The following is a 15,755-nucleotide window of genomic DNA, read 5'->3' on the forward strand; positions in this document are numbered from 1 at the left end:
GTTGTAGGTGAATTGCAGGTGTGTGGAAGATAATTGCAAAAGCTGATGTGGCACAATTGAAAGTGTAAATGAATTGCAGGGATGTGGATGGTCTTAGCCACCCCCTTCTTCAAATCTAAATATTTTAAGTATAAATGTAAATAATCAAAATCAAATTTACCAAACGTCTGGTTATTGTAATGTTAAATCACTATGACATTAAATGCCCATAAATTTTTTTCATGAAAATAATGATTTTAGTCAACAAAAAGGAGAATGAGACGAATTATTTGTACGGTTACATGAAAAATATAAAATTTTATATAAATTAAGAACGAAAAATTAATGCAATTTTTTAAAAAGTGTAAAGTTTATATTTGAAAAAATAGAAATTGTGTAATTTTTAATTATGCAATTTATAGAACATGGAAACAATTAATTGGGAAAAAGACAAAAGAAACAATTTGAATGAAGGCTGTATTTAAAGACTTATGTCTATATTATATTATAAAACATTTGATAAAAACTTTTAAAAACCATTTTTTATACACGAATTACTGTTTATTGATGCATATTACTTAAAATTTAAGATTACAAGTAAATTGTGAATAATTACAACTTATTAAAGCTCCATATTTGAATTCGTGTAACTAACTGCAGATAAACATAATCAAATATTGGATAAACATATCATTTTAAATATAAAAAATTTAAAATATAATTAAGATAATAATTGAGTTCTAACAGAATACTTAGTTATTATCTTTATAAAAAATTATATTAATAAACCTAAATCAATTTATAATTAAAAAATTGAATTAAGATAATTACACCAAAACACAAGAACTTTTGAAAAGATTAATTTGATACTGATATCGATATAACTTTTTTCAAAATTTTATGATATTTTCAAAATTTTATTTTATTAAAAAATAAAAACATTATCGTTTTCTCAAAACCACATAAAACTATATTATATCGACGTAAAAAATGAATAAAACGAAACACTAAAATCAAGATGTGTCTCGATGTATTGCACGAGTACCCTTCTAATTATCCTAAAATAAATAAATAAATAAATATAAAGTAATTATATAATTATTAATATAATATCAATAATTTTTAGAGTAAAATACATGTTCATATGGATATATGAATATTATATAATTATTCTGGAGTTGGTATTTGTGGTTTTATTTTCATTATGAATTGGGTTCTTAACATAAATTCTGATAATTTGTCTTTGTTAAGTCAGACCATTTCTTTCGTTTTCTCTTTTAAATTTATATATTTAATGTATTATATTTAAATAAATAAATATATATATATATATAATTAAATAAAAAACCTTCGATCTCCCTCTCCAACTTTTGTGTGTTTTCGGCGATGAATCCTCCCCTGGTCCGTATATTTTCGGTGATGAATCCTACTGTTCTTTGCCCCCCAAGAACTCCCCCATCCCACCCTAGTGATCCCCTTCTCTTATCACCCCTTTCCCTCATTGTTTCGACAACCACTACCATTCTGATCACCACTCATTGAAATAGATCCAATGACCTCTTTCTCTCACTGTTCGACGACCTCCACGCCACCCTCGTCTTTCGACGATTTTCTTCGCTCGTTGGCAACTTTGCTTTGTAGATGAATTCAGTTTCTCTCTACACCTCATACTCGCTTCGACTTTGCTAAATAGATGGATTCATTTTGGTTACTAAGTTCATATTTGATTGATTTTTGTTGATCAGGGTTTATATTTGATTTTTGTTGATTAGAATTGGCATTTGGGTTGATTTTTTGTGATTAAATCTTGGATTTGGTTGATTTTAGGTGGTTAAGGTTGGGAAGTTTTTGATTCGGTAATTGTTTGTTTTGATGTGTTGTCGGAGATGATCGACAAAGGAACCACGATCGGAGGTGCCACTGTTTTTTTTTATCAGTGCCTTATATACTTGTACATAACACATCCAAAGTTGTACAACAAGACAAGAATAAATTACATATATCGTCTATGTGGTTAAATGAGCAAAAGGACCAAAATACCCCTTCGAGTTAACAGATCTTTTTAACATAGTTAAAGTAGGGACTTGATCTGTATTTTGTATAACCATAAGGATGATATCTGTAATTTATTCTTTTTTTATTGAGTGAATTACATATGTGATTCCTTATATATAGATGCTTTTTGGTTTTGCTTTCTAAATTTTTTAAAGTACACAAGTATGATCATTTTTTTTGTGTTTTAAAGCCCAAACTAGTCCCTCGAGGTAACACTATCAGTCAAAGGTCTCTTAAATGGATCATGTGCCCCTCACATGAGAGGCATATCAATCATTTCACCATTTTTTTAGTAATATATATAATATAAATTTATAATCGTATATTGTCTCTCTCTCTCTCTCTCTCTCTCTCTCTCTCTTAAATCGTGAAGTTCAGCCTCAACGTGAGAGCACGAGGACACTGCCCCTTCGACACCATTTCTCCGGCGACAAACCTATCATCTGTTGTTCTTTGTAACAACTCCACCTCCTCTTTTTGTTCTTTCTTCGGTGAATGAGAAACCCTCTTTCGATGAGTTGGTAAATCCAAACCCCTCTTCTTCTTCATCCACCGTTGTCGCCACCACCACTAGCCCTTCTTTTTTCTACCGCCCCCATCTTCTTTGTACATCAAGACACCACTGCCTTCTTCCTTTGATTCCGAAAGCAACATCAACCACCATTTATTAGGCGGATTTGATTCTGATTTAAAAACCTATAATGGAGGTGTGATCCCGATTTAAGCATCGTTGCGACCGTTGCCATTTTCAGGTGGTTTTTGATTATGAAAGCACCAACACAAATAAATGAAGAACATAACAAAGAACACAGAAGACGAACAATGTTGAACCCCATATTTCAAAACCGGATCAACGAAGCAACATGTGTTTGATTTCGAACGATGACAATTCACGGTTTTTATTTGTTTAGGGTTTGATTTATTTTGCAAAACCCCAAATTGAGATGCGGAGAGAAATCTAGGGTATTGATTTAGGGGTTTTTGGTTCTCAACTATGGGTCCTTTATTCATATTCACATAAACAATATTGTTTTTAAAAGATTATGATTGTTGGATCTTGTTTCATTCTTCTGTTCATTGTTCATCTCCAAAACAACTTTGTTGTTGTTCTGCTGATTTTATGTTGTTATTTGTTTTGGTCTGATGATTTTCCCACCCATTTAAAATTCATCTGATGTGGTGGTCAACGATACTGGTAGTTTGTTTTAAAAAAAGGTAAATAATGGATTTGTCCCTCACGTGAGGGGACACATGACCCACTTAACGACCTTTGACTAACATTGTTAACTGCATGACTAGTTTGAACTTTAAAATACGAAAAATGAAGCACTACTATACATTATGATTTCTAGACACCAAAATCACATTGGAGCCATATATAAGCGACCACCACCATACTTTATGAATTCTATCTATTTCACTCTTTTTTTACACTAGCGAGATATATCTCGATTTTAATGTTTCATTTTATTTATTTTCCCCGTCTATATAATACGGTTTTATGTGGTTTTTAGAAAGCGATGGATTTTTATTCTTGAATGAAATATAAATTTGAAAAAAATATGTTGATACTAATATTAAATTAACTATTGAAAAGATCTTGTTTTCTGTGTAATTTATTTAAATCAATTTTTTTTATTATAATTCAATTTACATTTAATAACAAAATAATTTATTTTTGTTTAATAATATAATTTTTAGAAGAATGATAATTAAGTATTCTACTAAAATTCAATTATTATACTAATTATATTTTATTTTTTTATATTTAAAATGAGATGTTTATCATGTATTTGATTATGTTTATCTACAGTTAGTTACACGAATTAAAAAATAGAGCTTTAATAAATTGTACCTAAGCACAATGTACTTATAATATTGAATTTTAAGTAATATGTATCGATAAACAGTACCTCATGCATAAAAGATGGTTTTTAAGAGTTATGTCAAATGCTTTATAATATTGTAAGTATGGATAAATACGTAATTAAAAAATAATTATTCTTTTAATTGAAAAATTAGAAAATTAATCAAAATAACCATTTTTATCTTTTGATTTCACCTTTTAGAGGCACTTTTATAAGGTTTATCAAAATAGTCTTAAGTTTGTAACTATAAATTTTTTTATCGACTTAGGTGAAAAATGTAAATTTTTTTTACGAACCTGAATGAGAAATGTAATTTTTTTTGCAAACTTGGGTGAAAAATGTAACTTTTTTACGAATAAAGGTTGAAAGTGTAAATTTTTTTTATCTTTTAACCAGGTCCATAATTATGAACATGAATTTTATAGATTTATGACTATTTTGATAAACTTGAATAAAAAATAATTAGAAAGTGAAACCTCAAAAAGTGTTTGGGATTACTTATTTGAAACAACTTATGTTTTCCTACGAAAATTTTTATCAACTTATTATAAGTTTTTAACTTCTTCAAAAACTTCTTATTACCGATTTGATATTGATATAAGCTGTTTATCCAAATATTCAAAAATGTTTATTATCGATGTTATACTAAAACAAGTCAATAAATTAATTTTTATAAACGATGTGAATCACCCTCTTAATAAATCTCCTCGAAAATCATAAAAAAAATAAAATTGAAGAGCCTCTGGCGACCACAAGTCCAAAACCTCACTCATCCGCGTGACTCTGCAATAAACCCTCCGAAATTGGGATGCTTTATTAAGGAGCGTATAGTGAAGACCCTAAAACCCACACGGAGGAGCTACAGCCCTACATAGCATTCTCTAATACTTCCGGTCAGTGTAATTCCTTCATCTTCATCATTTTGATTTCAAATTTTGGAAATTTATCTGTGGTCATATGCTACTCGTCAAATTAGGGCAAATTTTGATTGTAATTTCTACTGAATTCACCATGTTGATCGAATAACGTTTGTTTTTATGTTTTATATAGAAGAATTTCATGTGGTTTTGTTTTTCATGTATATGATCCCGTTGCTTTAACATCATTATTGGTTTATGTAATCTTAAGATCGTGGCTGATTTTATGGAACACATTAGGGGGGGGGGTTGAAGGAGAAATAGTGCTGAACGGTTTGAAGAATTAATTAATGTGTTCTTGAGTGATCATTCAGATTCCACTTGCAGATAATTATTCTGATTTTGTTCGCTTCATAGTTATTTGAATTAGGGTTTATTTGCAGGGTTCATTGTTTGCTTTGCTTCCTTCATCCAATCTACTCCGTCCCTCAGCTAGCCCTTCTTGACTTTTATCATCTCCATCGACTGTTGATGAGTGATCCCCTTTGTCACTCTTCATGGCCCCCTCCTCCCTCCTTTTTCTTGGTCTCAGGTGAAGTCCACTTTAAGATTTACGGGTTTCTTGGAAGGGGTCACCCCATTGATTTTCTCGGTCAAGGGATCAGTAATGCTGAATGTCCAATCTACGGAGCTGATTGGTTGGTTGGTTTTCTATTAGACTCTGTGTAGACTAAGCTAGGGGTGCACATGGGTTGGGTTGGACGGTTTGAACACATTTCTAAATTTTTTTGATTGTATTACAATTTCAAACAAAAAAAGAAAATACTAGTGGTTGATAATCAACCACTCAAAAAATATTCTAGTCTTCAAAGTTTATCCCTAATTGTCTAAAGATAAGTGTCAAGATACATATTATGATAAAAACAATGAATTAAACTGACACTATAAATCAGGGACAGTTTTCAATTTCTCCGACTTTGATGTTGCTTTAGCTTTGAGTTTGTTCATGTTGTCTACTATTAAAAAAATAAAAATAGTTGATCTTGGATATTACATTTTCTTATAGAATTATGTATCACGATGCAAGGAATGGCCCCATTTCTTTGTTCTGTAAACGGTAAAGGAGTCATCTACTTCAGGATTGGAAATCTTACTTTCAATACACCATAAGCATGCTCAATAACATTTCTACATTGTGCAGGTGCATGGTTGAACCTTTCTTCTTATTTAAGGCACATCGGTGTCAAAAATCTGTTAACCAATACCGATAAGGAGTCAAAAATCCACGAGTGTTGGAATATGCAACCTTGCAAAGATAATATTTACCTCCAATTGATATGCAAACATGAAAACATTATTTCAAATTAACTATGTTGGTACAACAGCCAAATTATGAAATCGTGGTCAGGATTGTGATTTGAAATAGTGGTTATCACCATGGTAACGGTGGTATAGCGGTCCATATAGTAACTAGAATTGCATATATGTATAGTAACTTAGCATATTACGTCTATTAATAAGAACATATAAGAATAATGATGCCAAAGTCCAAATAAGAATAATTGAACAATGTGAATACTTTTATTCAGAGCCAAAGGTCAAAGTGATGGTGTCCAAGTTCAAGTCGTTGACTGAGGTAGTCTTAATATTGTTGGAGTAAAATACAACCCAGTCCAGATCCTGAATAAAAGCCCACAAAATTACTCTTTTAACACCAAAAAAGCCCATCCAAGAATAGTGGCTATGCTGCAACTTTTTGCTTTCAAAATGCGGTCATTTAGTGGTCAATTGTGGGACCACTATTTGACCGCCGCGATTTGTCCCATGACCATGAATATTGATATAGCACCATTATAACGACATAGCAAATCAAACAAGATTAATAATAGTTAAGAATGATGCATACCTTCCAGTGGACATATAAATTTGGTTTAAATGAAACTTCGTATAGTACTCTAGAATCATGAGCTATGCATTCCTAACCAGCCCAAACAAATGTGAATATCATATAGAAATCACAAATTCCTAGAACATTTTGATAACATCGTCCACCTTCTCTTCTTCTATAATAAGTTTGGCTGTGTTCAAAGAAGTTGCAATGTAATTATAGTAATTAAATAAACAAATTGAAGTGGAATGCAAATAAAGCAAGAAAACGACCTGAATCTCCAATTCACATTTACTGGGTGTCAAGTTAAATGAGTTGGTTGAAGAATTGTAGATGTTGCTGGTTTTACTTTTCAATTTTAACAATTCTCCGTATGTCCTTTTCTAGTGGTCAAAGTGATTTCACATGTGTTTATGGACCAATGATAAGACTCGATTGAAATTTTATTCAATATGCAAGAAGATTGCAGATTGTTAACAACTAGGCAAAATCAAAATACTGCAAGATGAAAAGAAAATAGTCCAGGGACTCCCCCTCTCTCTAGAATGAAACTAGAGCCAACAAATAGATTATTCTTCAAGACACCTCACACATACGTACCCCCTTCCTTATAAGGTCCGACGCACATAACTCAGGGTATTTTCTCTATTCTACCCCCTTTTTCCTTCTAGAATAAACCTTCCAAATTCTGGGCATAGGGACAACACTAGCCAATACGGGATTACTTCTGGCCTGTTTCGTATCATTACCGTCCTCTTCAATAAATGTCTTGTCCTTAAGACATACAATGGGAAATTGGCTCTGAATCAATTCAGCATCCTCCCATGTCGCCTCCTCAATTGTTTGACCCTTCCATTGAACCAACCACTGGGTAACCGACCCACCACCGCTATCAATCGTTCGCACAGCCTTGACTGCTTCTGGAACCAACTGGTCAGCCATCTCTAAGTCCAGTTCCGATTGCAAAACTTGTTTCTCAGCACCAGGTGTGACAGCCTTCTTGAGTAATGAAGCATGAAAGAAGATCGAATGTACCTTAGACGTGATCGGTAACTGTAGTTTATACTTGACTGGGCCTACTCTTTCCACAACCTTAAATGGACCAAAAAAACGAGCAACTAGTTTATGAGAAATCTTATTCGCCACCGATACTTGCCGGTATGATTTCAGCTTCACATATACCCATTCTCCAACCTGAAAATGCACCTCGCGTCGCTTTTTATCAGCTTGTAACTTCGTCATTTCCTGTGCTCGTTGCAAGTACAGGTAGGACCAATGATCAGACTCAATTGAAATTTTATTCAATATGCAAGAAGATTGCAGATTGTTAACAACTAGGCAAAATCAAAATACTGCAAGATGAAAAGAAAATAGCCCAAGGACTCTCCCTCTCTCTAGAATGAAACTAGAGCCAACAAATAGATTATTCTCAAGACACCTCACGCATATGTACCCCCTTCCTTATATGGTCCCACCCACACAGTTATAACTAACTCAGGGTATTTTTTCTCTATTCTACCTCTTTTTTCCCTTCTAGTGTAAACCTTCCAAATTATGGGCTTAGGGACAACACTAGCCAATACAGGGTTACTTCTGGTCTGTTCCGTATCAACCAACCTCAAAATTGTATATGTTTTTTAAAGTGTCAGCCACTTTCTTCCATCAAAGTGCTTGCAAACTGCCACTCTCTTTCTCATTCAAAGAAATCTCAAGTATACAAGTTTCAAGAAAGGTTTTCACCACATTTGTGTTTCTCTACTTTATCCTAGTTTGTTTTGTAGGGCGTGAATTGGTCTTTTGTGCCTTACCTAATGTGATGACCACATGAATAAACCATACAAATGCAAACCACAAGTAAACAATTTTCTAATACCATAGAAGCATAGTAAATGGAGAAGCAATAAACATAACATAAAATAAATCTGATATGGTAAACAAATCAGATCCACAAATAGTAAACAGATCTGCAAACCTCAACATACATGATAAACAAATCGATTGCAAACCTCAAGTATAGTAAAAAACCCTAATCAGATCTGATATAGTAAAAACCACAAATAGAACCTCAAGTATAGTAAAAATCATAAACAAATCGATTGCGGACCTCAAGCAGTAAGAGCATAACCAAATTGATATGGATCTCAAGCAGTAAAAACCAAATCAATTTCACACCTCACATAGTAAATCTGTGCATCGATTTCAAACCAAATCGATTGCAAAACCTCAAGCAGTAAACATAGAAGAAAATCGGTGAGAGAGGAGGAGAGGCGTGACAATACCAGATCCGTGAGAGGAGAGGTGGGCGGTGAGGAGGCGGAGGAGAGAACGAGCGGCGATGGGGAGGACGAGCTTCCAGGGATCATGATAGGCGTGCGTATTGAGAGACTTTTCAGAATCTGTATTTTCACAAGGGCGGCGTTTGAAATATTTGGTCGGTTCACATTATGTTTACCCCTAGCAGCTGAGCGAATAAGCTACTTGCTAAATCATTAAGCCCCTTCTAGAAACTTCAACATGGCTGTCCGAATAAGCTAGAGGCCTCATTAAGTTCATTAAGCTCTTTCCAAACATCTTTAAGGGCCTGTTAGGTAGTGGCTTAATGGGTTTAATAACCTGTATAGCTTATTCGATACGATGTATAAAGATGTTCGATTGGGGCTTATTCAAAAAAATAAGGGCTGCTCAGCCCATTTACCTCTCTTGTATGCATTCAGTCGTTCAAAAGACATGTTTTACCCTTCTTTGAAAGACGCTGTAGATCAACCTACTCTCTCTCTCTCTCTTCCTACTCCGTCAGAAATCTCCGGCAGTTACTGGTCCTCTTCTCTGTCAGAAGAGGCCCTGGTTTGTCGTCCTTCAGCAGATTCTTAGGCGATTACCGGTCCATCTTCTCCCAAGCTTTATTCAAAGCATCAAACTCTTCATTTGTAGTGAAATAGAGTGATGGGTCACTCAGATAAAAGAAAATCTTGAAATACCCACATAGATCTCACACTTCTTCTTTCTGCTAATTATTTGTGTTTATCGTCTATTTGGTTGGAGGCATTAGCAATCACAGGAATCCCTTTTCTTTGTCAATTTCATGTTCTTGGATTCAGTAATTTCTTTTATTTTATCTCTTTTATGTGGTTTTTAGTACTATCGAATTAGGTCTAGTAATTTCTTTCTTCTATTTCATGTTCTTGAAAGTGTATGGATGTCTGATTTGTATAAATTATGGTGCAGTGAAGAATGTTCATAAGGTGTTTGATGAAATGTGTGAGAGAAATGGAATGTGTTTGGACATATTATGTTTTCTTTGTTTATCATTGTGTTTAGGAACAAAAAGATTAATAATGGAAGATCTATAGCCAGATCTGTAGCCAAGTGTAGTAACAAAAAAGTTGCTGTAAGTTCTATCATGAACATCAATTAACGGGAAAAGTATAGCGAAATCTGTAATTAGATTGATCTACAAAGCTGTTGTTTGATGATTTGTTTACAAAGTAGTTGTTTTACAATTTGTTTGATCTACAAATATCCAAAGTAAATGAATGGGTAAAATAGTCATCTTCATCATTCAAATTGTTTATCCTGCACAGCAGCTGAACAACGATTTAGCTAAATCTATACCGACAACAACTTCATCGACATAGACAACTTTGTCCATACAAGACTTGATGAAAAACCAACTGAACAGCCCCTAAGACTAAGATTCAGGGCTTTGTGTGAATTAGGTGAAGTTCTTACTTCATTTTTGTAGAGTTAAGCTGAAATTGAATTCAATCAGCTAAAAGAAAAAACCCTCATTCCTCATGTTCTTTCTGAAGTAAACAAAAATCCAGAAGTCGAAGCAAACATAATAATGATTTTTTCTGTCTTATTGTGTATAAAAGCACCCTGTTGCTTGGAGATGATATGATCTGTAACCTTTGTAATTCTCTTATATCAAACCAATCATGGGATTTCTCTTTTTTGTTCCTCTCCTCCATTGATCATTAATGCTCTCTTGTATGTCTCTTATCACAAGTCAGCGAAACCACAAAACAGAGCTTTGAAGCCCTCTGTTTGCATTTAGTGGTGGTATGCTCTGTTCATGGGGACTTTAGGTGTTTTCCGATGACATGACCTTGGGATGAGCAATTTAGGTTAGACATGGCCACTTTTTAGGCCCTTTACGAGGATATGGTCTCTAATAGGAGTTCTTGGAGAGGCTAGATTAGGGTAGCAAACTAGGCGATGGGAGGAAGGGATCTCGAGAGATAGAGGATGGGAGTGAGTCTCCTTGGTTATGTTTTTCTTGTACCTGATTGCATTTATTTGTTTGTCTATTGGTTTAAATATTGTTGCTTACTTCTACCTAGTTTTCAATTTTAGCACTACCTTTCATATTTTCTTTAGTTTTTATTACGTTCTAGTTCTGCATTTTCGTGATCAAGCTTTATCTTTTCCTTTTGCACACTTTGCACAAGGCCGTGGTCTTCACGGAAACGGTCGTTCTACTCTTCACGACCTTCAGGACAGATATCAGTTCTGCGTCCATCTCACCCCCAGCAGACTCCACCTCCAGGTGGGACATTGGCTTGTTTGGTTTGTTTTAGTTTGGTTTGGTGTCGTTTATCCTCTGTTCATGTCCCTGATGATGATTCTCTGCCTGACCTCTTATTTGATGCGTAAAGCTGTTATACATTTATGTAAGGCACCAGCTTAGGCCCAAGCCCATCAATATGTATTAGGCATTCTAGAAGGGAAGAGAAGACTTGGGAATTAGTCCTGTAAGCTAGCAGGGGGTATTTTGGGTAATATCTAGAATAAGTTGGTTGCTATGTAGTACAAAAGGGAAAGGGGGGGAAGGTTTTCGTGCAGAAAGTGATTACTGTCTTGGGAGACCGCTAGCTTCTCGAATTGCTAGTTACTTTTCTTTCCGGCTAACGGAAGCATTCAACAACCCATGATTACATTTTCTCCGTTCACTGTTTGTTTCCTGGTTCATAACAATTAAATTATTTAGTTCTTAAGTGACTGTAACACTATTTAAGCTAAATTTCTGCTGTATGCATTTTATGCTAAAATGTTGATGTACATAAGCCAACTAGCTGTTATTTTAGAAAATCAGTTTTTTTGTGTGTTGAAATATTGGAGGTGTAATTTGATTTTATTATACTAATTACTGAACTAATTTGACTTCCTATCAATATGCTTTGTGTCCCTCGATCTCTCAGCTGTCCTGACCTTTCTCACCTCCTTTGAGGGGCTGAACCCATCAAAAGCCTTAATCATGTCAAATTTAAGAGCAAGAAAACATAATAAGGATGTATGCAATTGTACTGCATGTAAAAGAGCTCTGCAGCTTGGAAACGGCAGGCGGTTTTGTTTCATCGTTACCGAACCAAACTAAACTGAACGAGCCCGGTATATCCCACATGTTGGGTCCCGGAAAAGATAAGATACACACCCACCCACCTGATCTCTATCCTTAATAGTAGAGCGACTGCATTGTTTCTTCATTGTGCAGCTAATCTTGAATATCAATTTATTGTGTTCATTAGTTTCTTTTTCCAAGTATATGGTATTTATGTAATTCAAATACTCACACACACTTGTCATGTTTGGTGAGATTTTGAACCCTTGGATAACTCGGATAATGTTGGCCTATGACCCTTTGGTTCTTGTGCTGATTATGACAGGTGGGGTAAAAGTTAAAAAATGTATCTGAAGGTACAATTGAATTGGAATGTGGTTATACCTGCCGAGAATCTTGACATCAAGGGTTTGATGTTACAGAAGGCGATACTGGTTCGCCTTTTAGACGATTTCGCAGCCAAGAAAGCAACCAAGGATCTTGGATACCTTGTGGCTGTGACCACTTTGAACAAAATTGGAGAAGGGAAGGTAAGAGAGCACTCGGGTGACGTGTTGTTTCCGGTCTCGTTCACATGCTTGAGCTTCAAGGTCTTCCGAGGAGAGGTGATAGAAGGAGTCGTTCACAAGATTCTGAAACACGGGGTTTTCATGAGGTGTGGGCCCATCGAGAATCTTTATCTCTCTAACCAAAAAATGTCGGATTACCAATATCAGTTTGCAGATAACCCGTGTTTTCTGAGCTTAAAAACGGGTTCAAGAATCGAGAAGGATGTGACCGTGCGGTGCATTGTGATTGGGGTGAAGTACATGGAGGCTCAGAAGGAGTTTCAGGCGGTCGTTGGCTTGGAAGGAGATTACCTCGGCCCTATCTAGTACCAAACTACCGATGGTATGTTGTATTAACTGTTGGTTTTGTGCTTGAAAATGTGATATCGTTGTATGGCTAATTACGTGTTTAGATCGACATTTTGATGTGGTAATTGTGGTAGGAAGATCTCCCTGGTGTCAATGTCATCGGTTCGAATTTGCACATTTTGGTTGTAGCAGTGTGACAAGTCCGTCTGTACCCGCTCTATCGTGTCGATGCAGGGAAAATATTTTTAGGTGTTGCATCCATTTTAAATTGAAGTTTGCGTTCTTATGTTAACAAAAAATGCCTTTAGCTACCAAAGGGTCTTTGGCTTAACGGTATGCGAGTTTTTGGCCTCGTTAGAGGTTCAAACCTCACCAAATGTGAGGAGGGGTGTGTGAGTTTATTTGGTGTCGATCTAGCTTTCTTTTCCCCAGGTAGCATAAAAGGTCAATTAACTGATAGTAGTGACTTAATGATTGTTTAAATATATCGTTGCACTGTTGCTATTACGTTCCAACTCGACCAACCCAACTCGTATGAATTGGGTTGGTTACTTGTGTTAATCTTTAGATAACTTTTTAATTGAGATTTTTTAACCAAATTTGGTTAGGTTGAATTGTTCAAATGCCTTCAATCCAACCAATAACACATGTGTAGCCCTATGACAACCTCTTGTCAGTAGTATCTAAAAAGTTGAAAACATATTCTGTATTTGAATGCGAAATTTATCAAATCCATATCTCGAGTCGTATAAATCAGGCCGATCTCTAGTATATTTTGGTCTCGCTGTTTTATGTGTCATACCGATCGTTCATTTCAAAAGGACTCGACAAAAATCAAACATTTAGAAATTGATTCGAACGGAGCTCAAGAAAAGGTTTTTCAGCTTTAATTGTGATCTACAAATTTTTGTGATTGTGTTAATTGTAAGTTTTTGATCATCAACCCCTACCCCAAAGAGCAAAGTATCTGTTCTCGTGAAGACCCTCCATTGGCTTGTGCAAAATGTGCGGTAAGAAAAGGATGTTAGGATTGAGGTTACTGATGGCTCACCAACCCCTATACGAGGATGGAACCAGCTTTTTTTTCAAATAATGACACCATTTAACTAAGAAAATGATATTAACAGGATTTAGACTCGCATATGATGTGGAAGTAAAAGTCTTGCAAACCAACTCTATCAAAGAAAACTTGTTCTCATTATAGTTTCAAAATATATACGGTCACACACAACAAGTTAATACGGTGACACTTTTTACGACCCTATTTTTTTTACACTTCGATGGAGGAATAATACGGTGGCACCAAGCTGGGTACGTCCCTACCCTACACCCATCTTCTACTCCCTACGACACAATTTTAGACATATATACTCATCACATTAGTGAACTAAATAACAACTTTACCCTTAATTAACATCTCTTTTCACAACTCTTAAATATTTATGCAACAATAATGAACGATAAATCCGAAAATTAGTTATCTAATTTGGAAACTTATAAGAGGCTGTTTAGCAGTTGCTGAATGATTAAGTGATCAGAATGATTAGAAACTTTCATGTGTAAAATGAAATATAATTATTTGATAATTGTTTACAATGAAATTAGTGTGTTTAATGGGAGACCGATGATACAAAATCATTCAAAGGGTTTTAATACCATTAAGAAGCAGACTTTGTTTTACCAAACAAGATTCTATTCTTAGATATTCAGATGTTCCTTGAACTGTTAAAGAGGGAAACAAACGTAAATAAAAATACAGACACTGATTAAGAACACAAATCAGACCAAAATTGGATCACTAGATGAAATCAAATGAAGAGCAATGACACAAATCACGTTGAAACGAGATCGATGATTGTAAATCAAAATGTATGAATGTATATTAATATAGTACCAGCAATGATCAATGAAAAATTGTTACTATCCCAATGCTAAAATTATGAATCACATCGATTTTTGTTCTTCTACAATTCGATCAAACCTGCATGTAAGATCCTCGTGAAGCTCCATCTTCATCGACAACCGAAAGCAAGGCTCCGTATGGAGATTCGATATCATCAGGAGTCCTCAATATGGCGTGTAAGCAGATCAGGAGAGCCGAAATTAAAATTGTGAGAAATAGGTTCCACCAAACCCCAGACACAGCCACCGAAACGATAGTAATCAAGGTTAACGAAATCAGAACCAGGCGATCGCCGATTTCGAAATCGAAAACAACCAACGGCTCGTCTCTGGCGAAGAAGAGGTAGATCCAAGCGGCGATGATGAGTAGGAAGACGATTGCGGCGATTGGGCGGAAAATTAGGGTTAAGATGAAGATGAGGAGTGAGATGATGGTGTAGTTGCCACGGAAGGTGTAGAGGTTTTTCTGGAGACGGAGGGAGAGTTCATGGAAGGAGAGTGGGAGAGTGAAGGAGGAGAGGAAGTCGTCGAACCATGGACGGATTGCATGGCGGATTTCGGCGGTGGTGCTGTAGGTGTTGGTAGCGACATCGGCTGCTGCTGTTGATGATGGTGTCATAGTGTGAAGTTTAATTGGGGAATTTTCTAGGGTTTATGATTGAAATCGGTACTAATGGTGGTGAAGTTATGGGTATCAATGATCAAAAGGAGAATTAGTGTATACTCCGCCGTGACCTTGGGTTACTCCGTCGTGAGTGGTGGGCCTGTCAGGTTGGCTGGCGGTGGTGAATGATAAAAATAAGGGAAATTTAAATAAATAGCCATTTCACATATAGTGAGTTACAGGTTTCGTCCCTGAGGTTATATGAATTTTTTTATTGGATCCCTTAAATGAAATAATTACAGATATTCTGTTAAATTGAGGGTATTTTGGTTATTTTAATAATTTTTTTAATAAGTTATATATATATATATATATATATATATATATATATATATATATATATG

The 15,755-nt window shown here is 35.1% G+C and overlaps 3 protein-coding genes across 4 annotated transcripts; 1 reads left to right on the forward strand and 2 right to left on the reverse strand.

Annotated features, from left to right (window-relative positions):
* The first annotated feature begins 4,646 nt into the window (after positions 1–4,646).
* Positions 4,647–13,138, forward strand: LOC112501721 (DNA-directed RNA polymerase V subunit 7-like). Of its 2 annotated transcripts, none has more exons than XM_025105428.1 (2): positions 4,647–4,795; positions 12,314–13,138. In XM_025105428.1, exon 2 carries the CDS (start codon positions 12,333–12,335, stop codon positions 12,861–12,863), a length of 531 nt encoding a protein of 176 aa, XP_024961196.1. In that variant the 5' UTR covers positions 4,647–4,795; positions 12,314–12,332; the 3' UTR covers positions 12,864–13,138. The 2 variants fall into 2 exon arrangements, with proteins under 2 accessions (XP_024961196.1, XP_024961197.1); XM_025105429.1 differs by lacking the exon at positions 4,647–4,795 and adding an exon at positions 11,146–11,196.
* On the reverse strand, positions 5,120–8,939 carry LOC112501720. The gene is made up of 2 exons (XM_025105427.1): positions 8,927–8,939; positions 5,120–7,892 (listed from the first exon to the last, which is right to left on the reverse strand). The coding sequence occupies exon 2, from the start codon at positions 7,887–7,889 to the stop codon at positions 7,293–7,295; it is 597 nt and encodes a 198-aa protein (XP_024961195.1). The 5' UTR covers positions 7,890–7,892; positions 8,927–8,939; the 3' UTR covers positions 5,120–7,292.
* Positions 13,139–14,595: 1,457 nt separating the features above from the next.
* Positions 14,596–15,507, reverse strand: LOC112501728 (PRA1 family protein D-like). Its single transcript, XM_025105437.1, has one exon. The coding sequence runs from the start codon at positions 15,364–15,366 to the stop codon at positions 14,821–14,823; it is 546 nt and encodes a 181-aa protein (XP_024961205.1). The 5' UTR covers positions 15,367–15,507; the 3' UTR covers positions 14,596–14,820.
* Between the last annotated feature and the right edge of the window lie 248 nt (positions 15,508–15,755).

This window comes from Cynara cardunculus, unplaced genomic scaffold, assembly GCF_001531365.2.
Source record: "Cynara cardunculus var. scolymus isolate 2C unplaced genomic scaffold, CcrdV1 Un_Scaffold_495, whole genome shotgun sequence".
In the NCBI taxonomy this organism is placed as follows: Eukaryota; Viridiplantae; Streptophyta; class Magnoliopsida; order Asterales; family Asteraceae; genus Cynara; species Cynara cardunculus.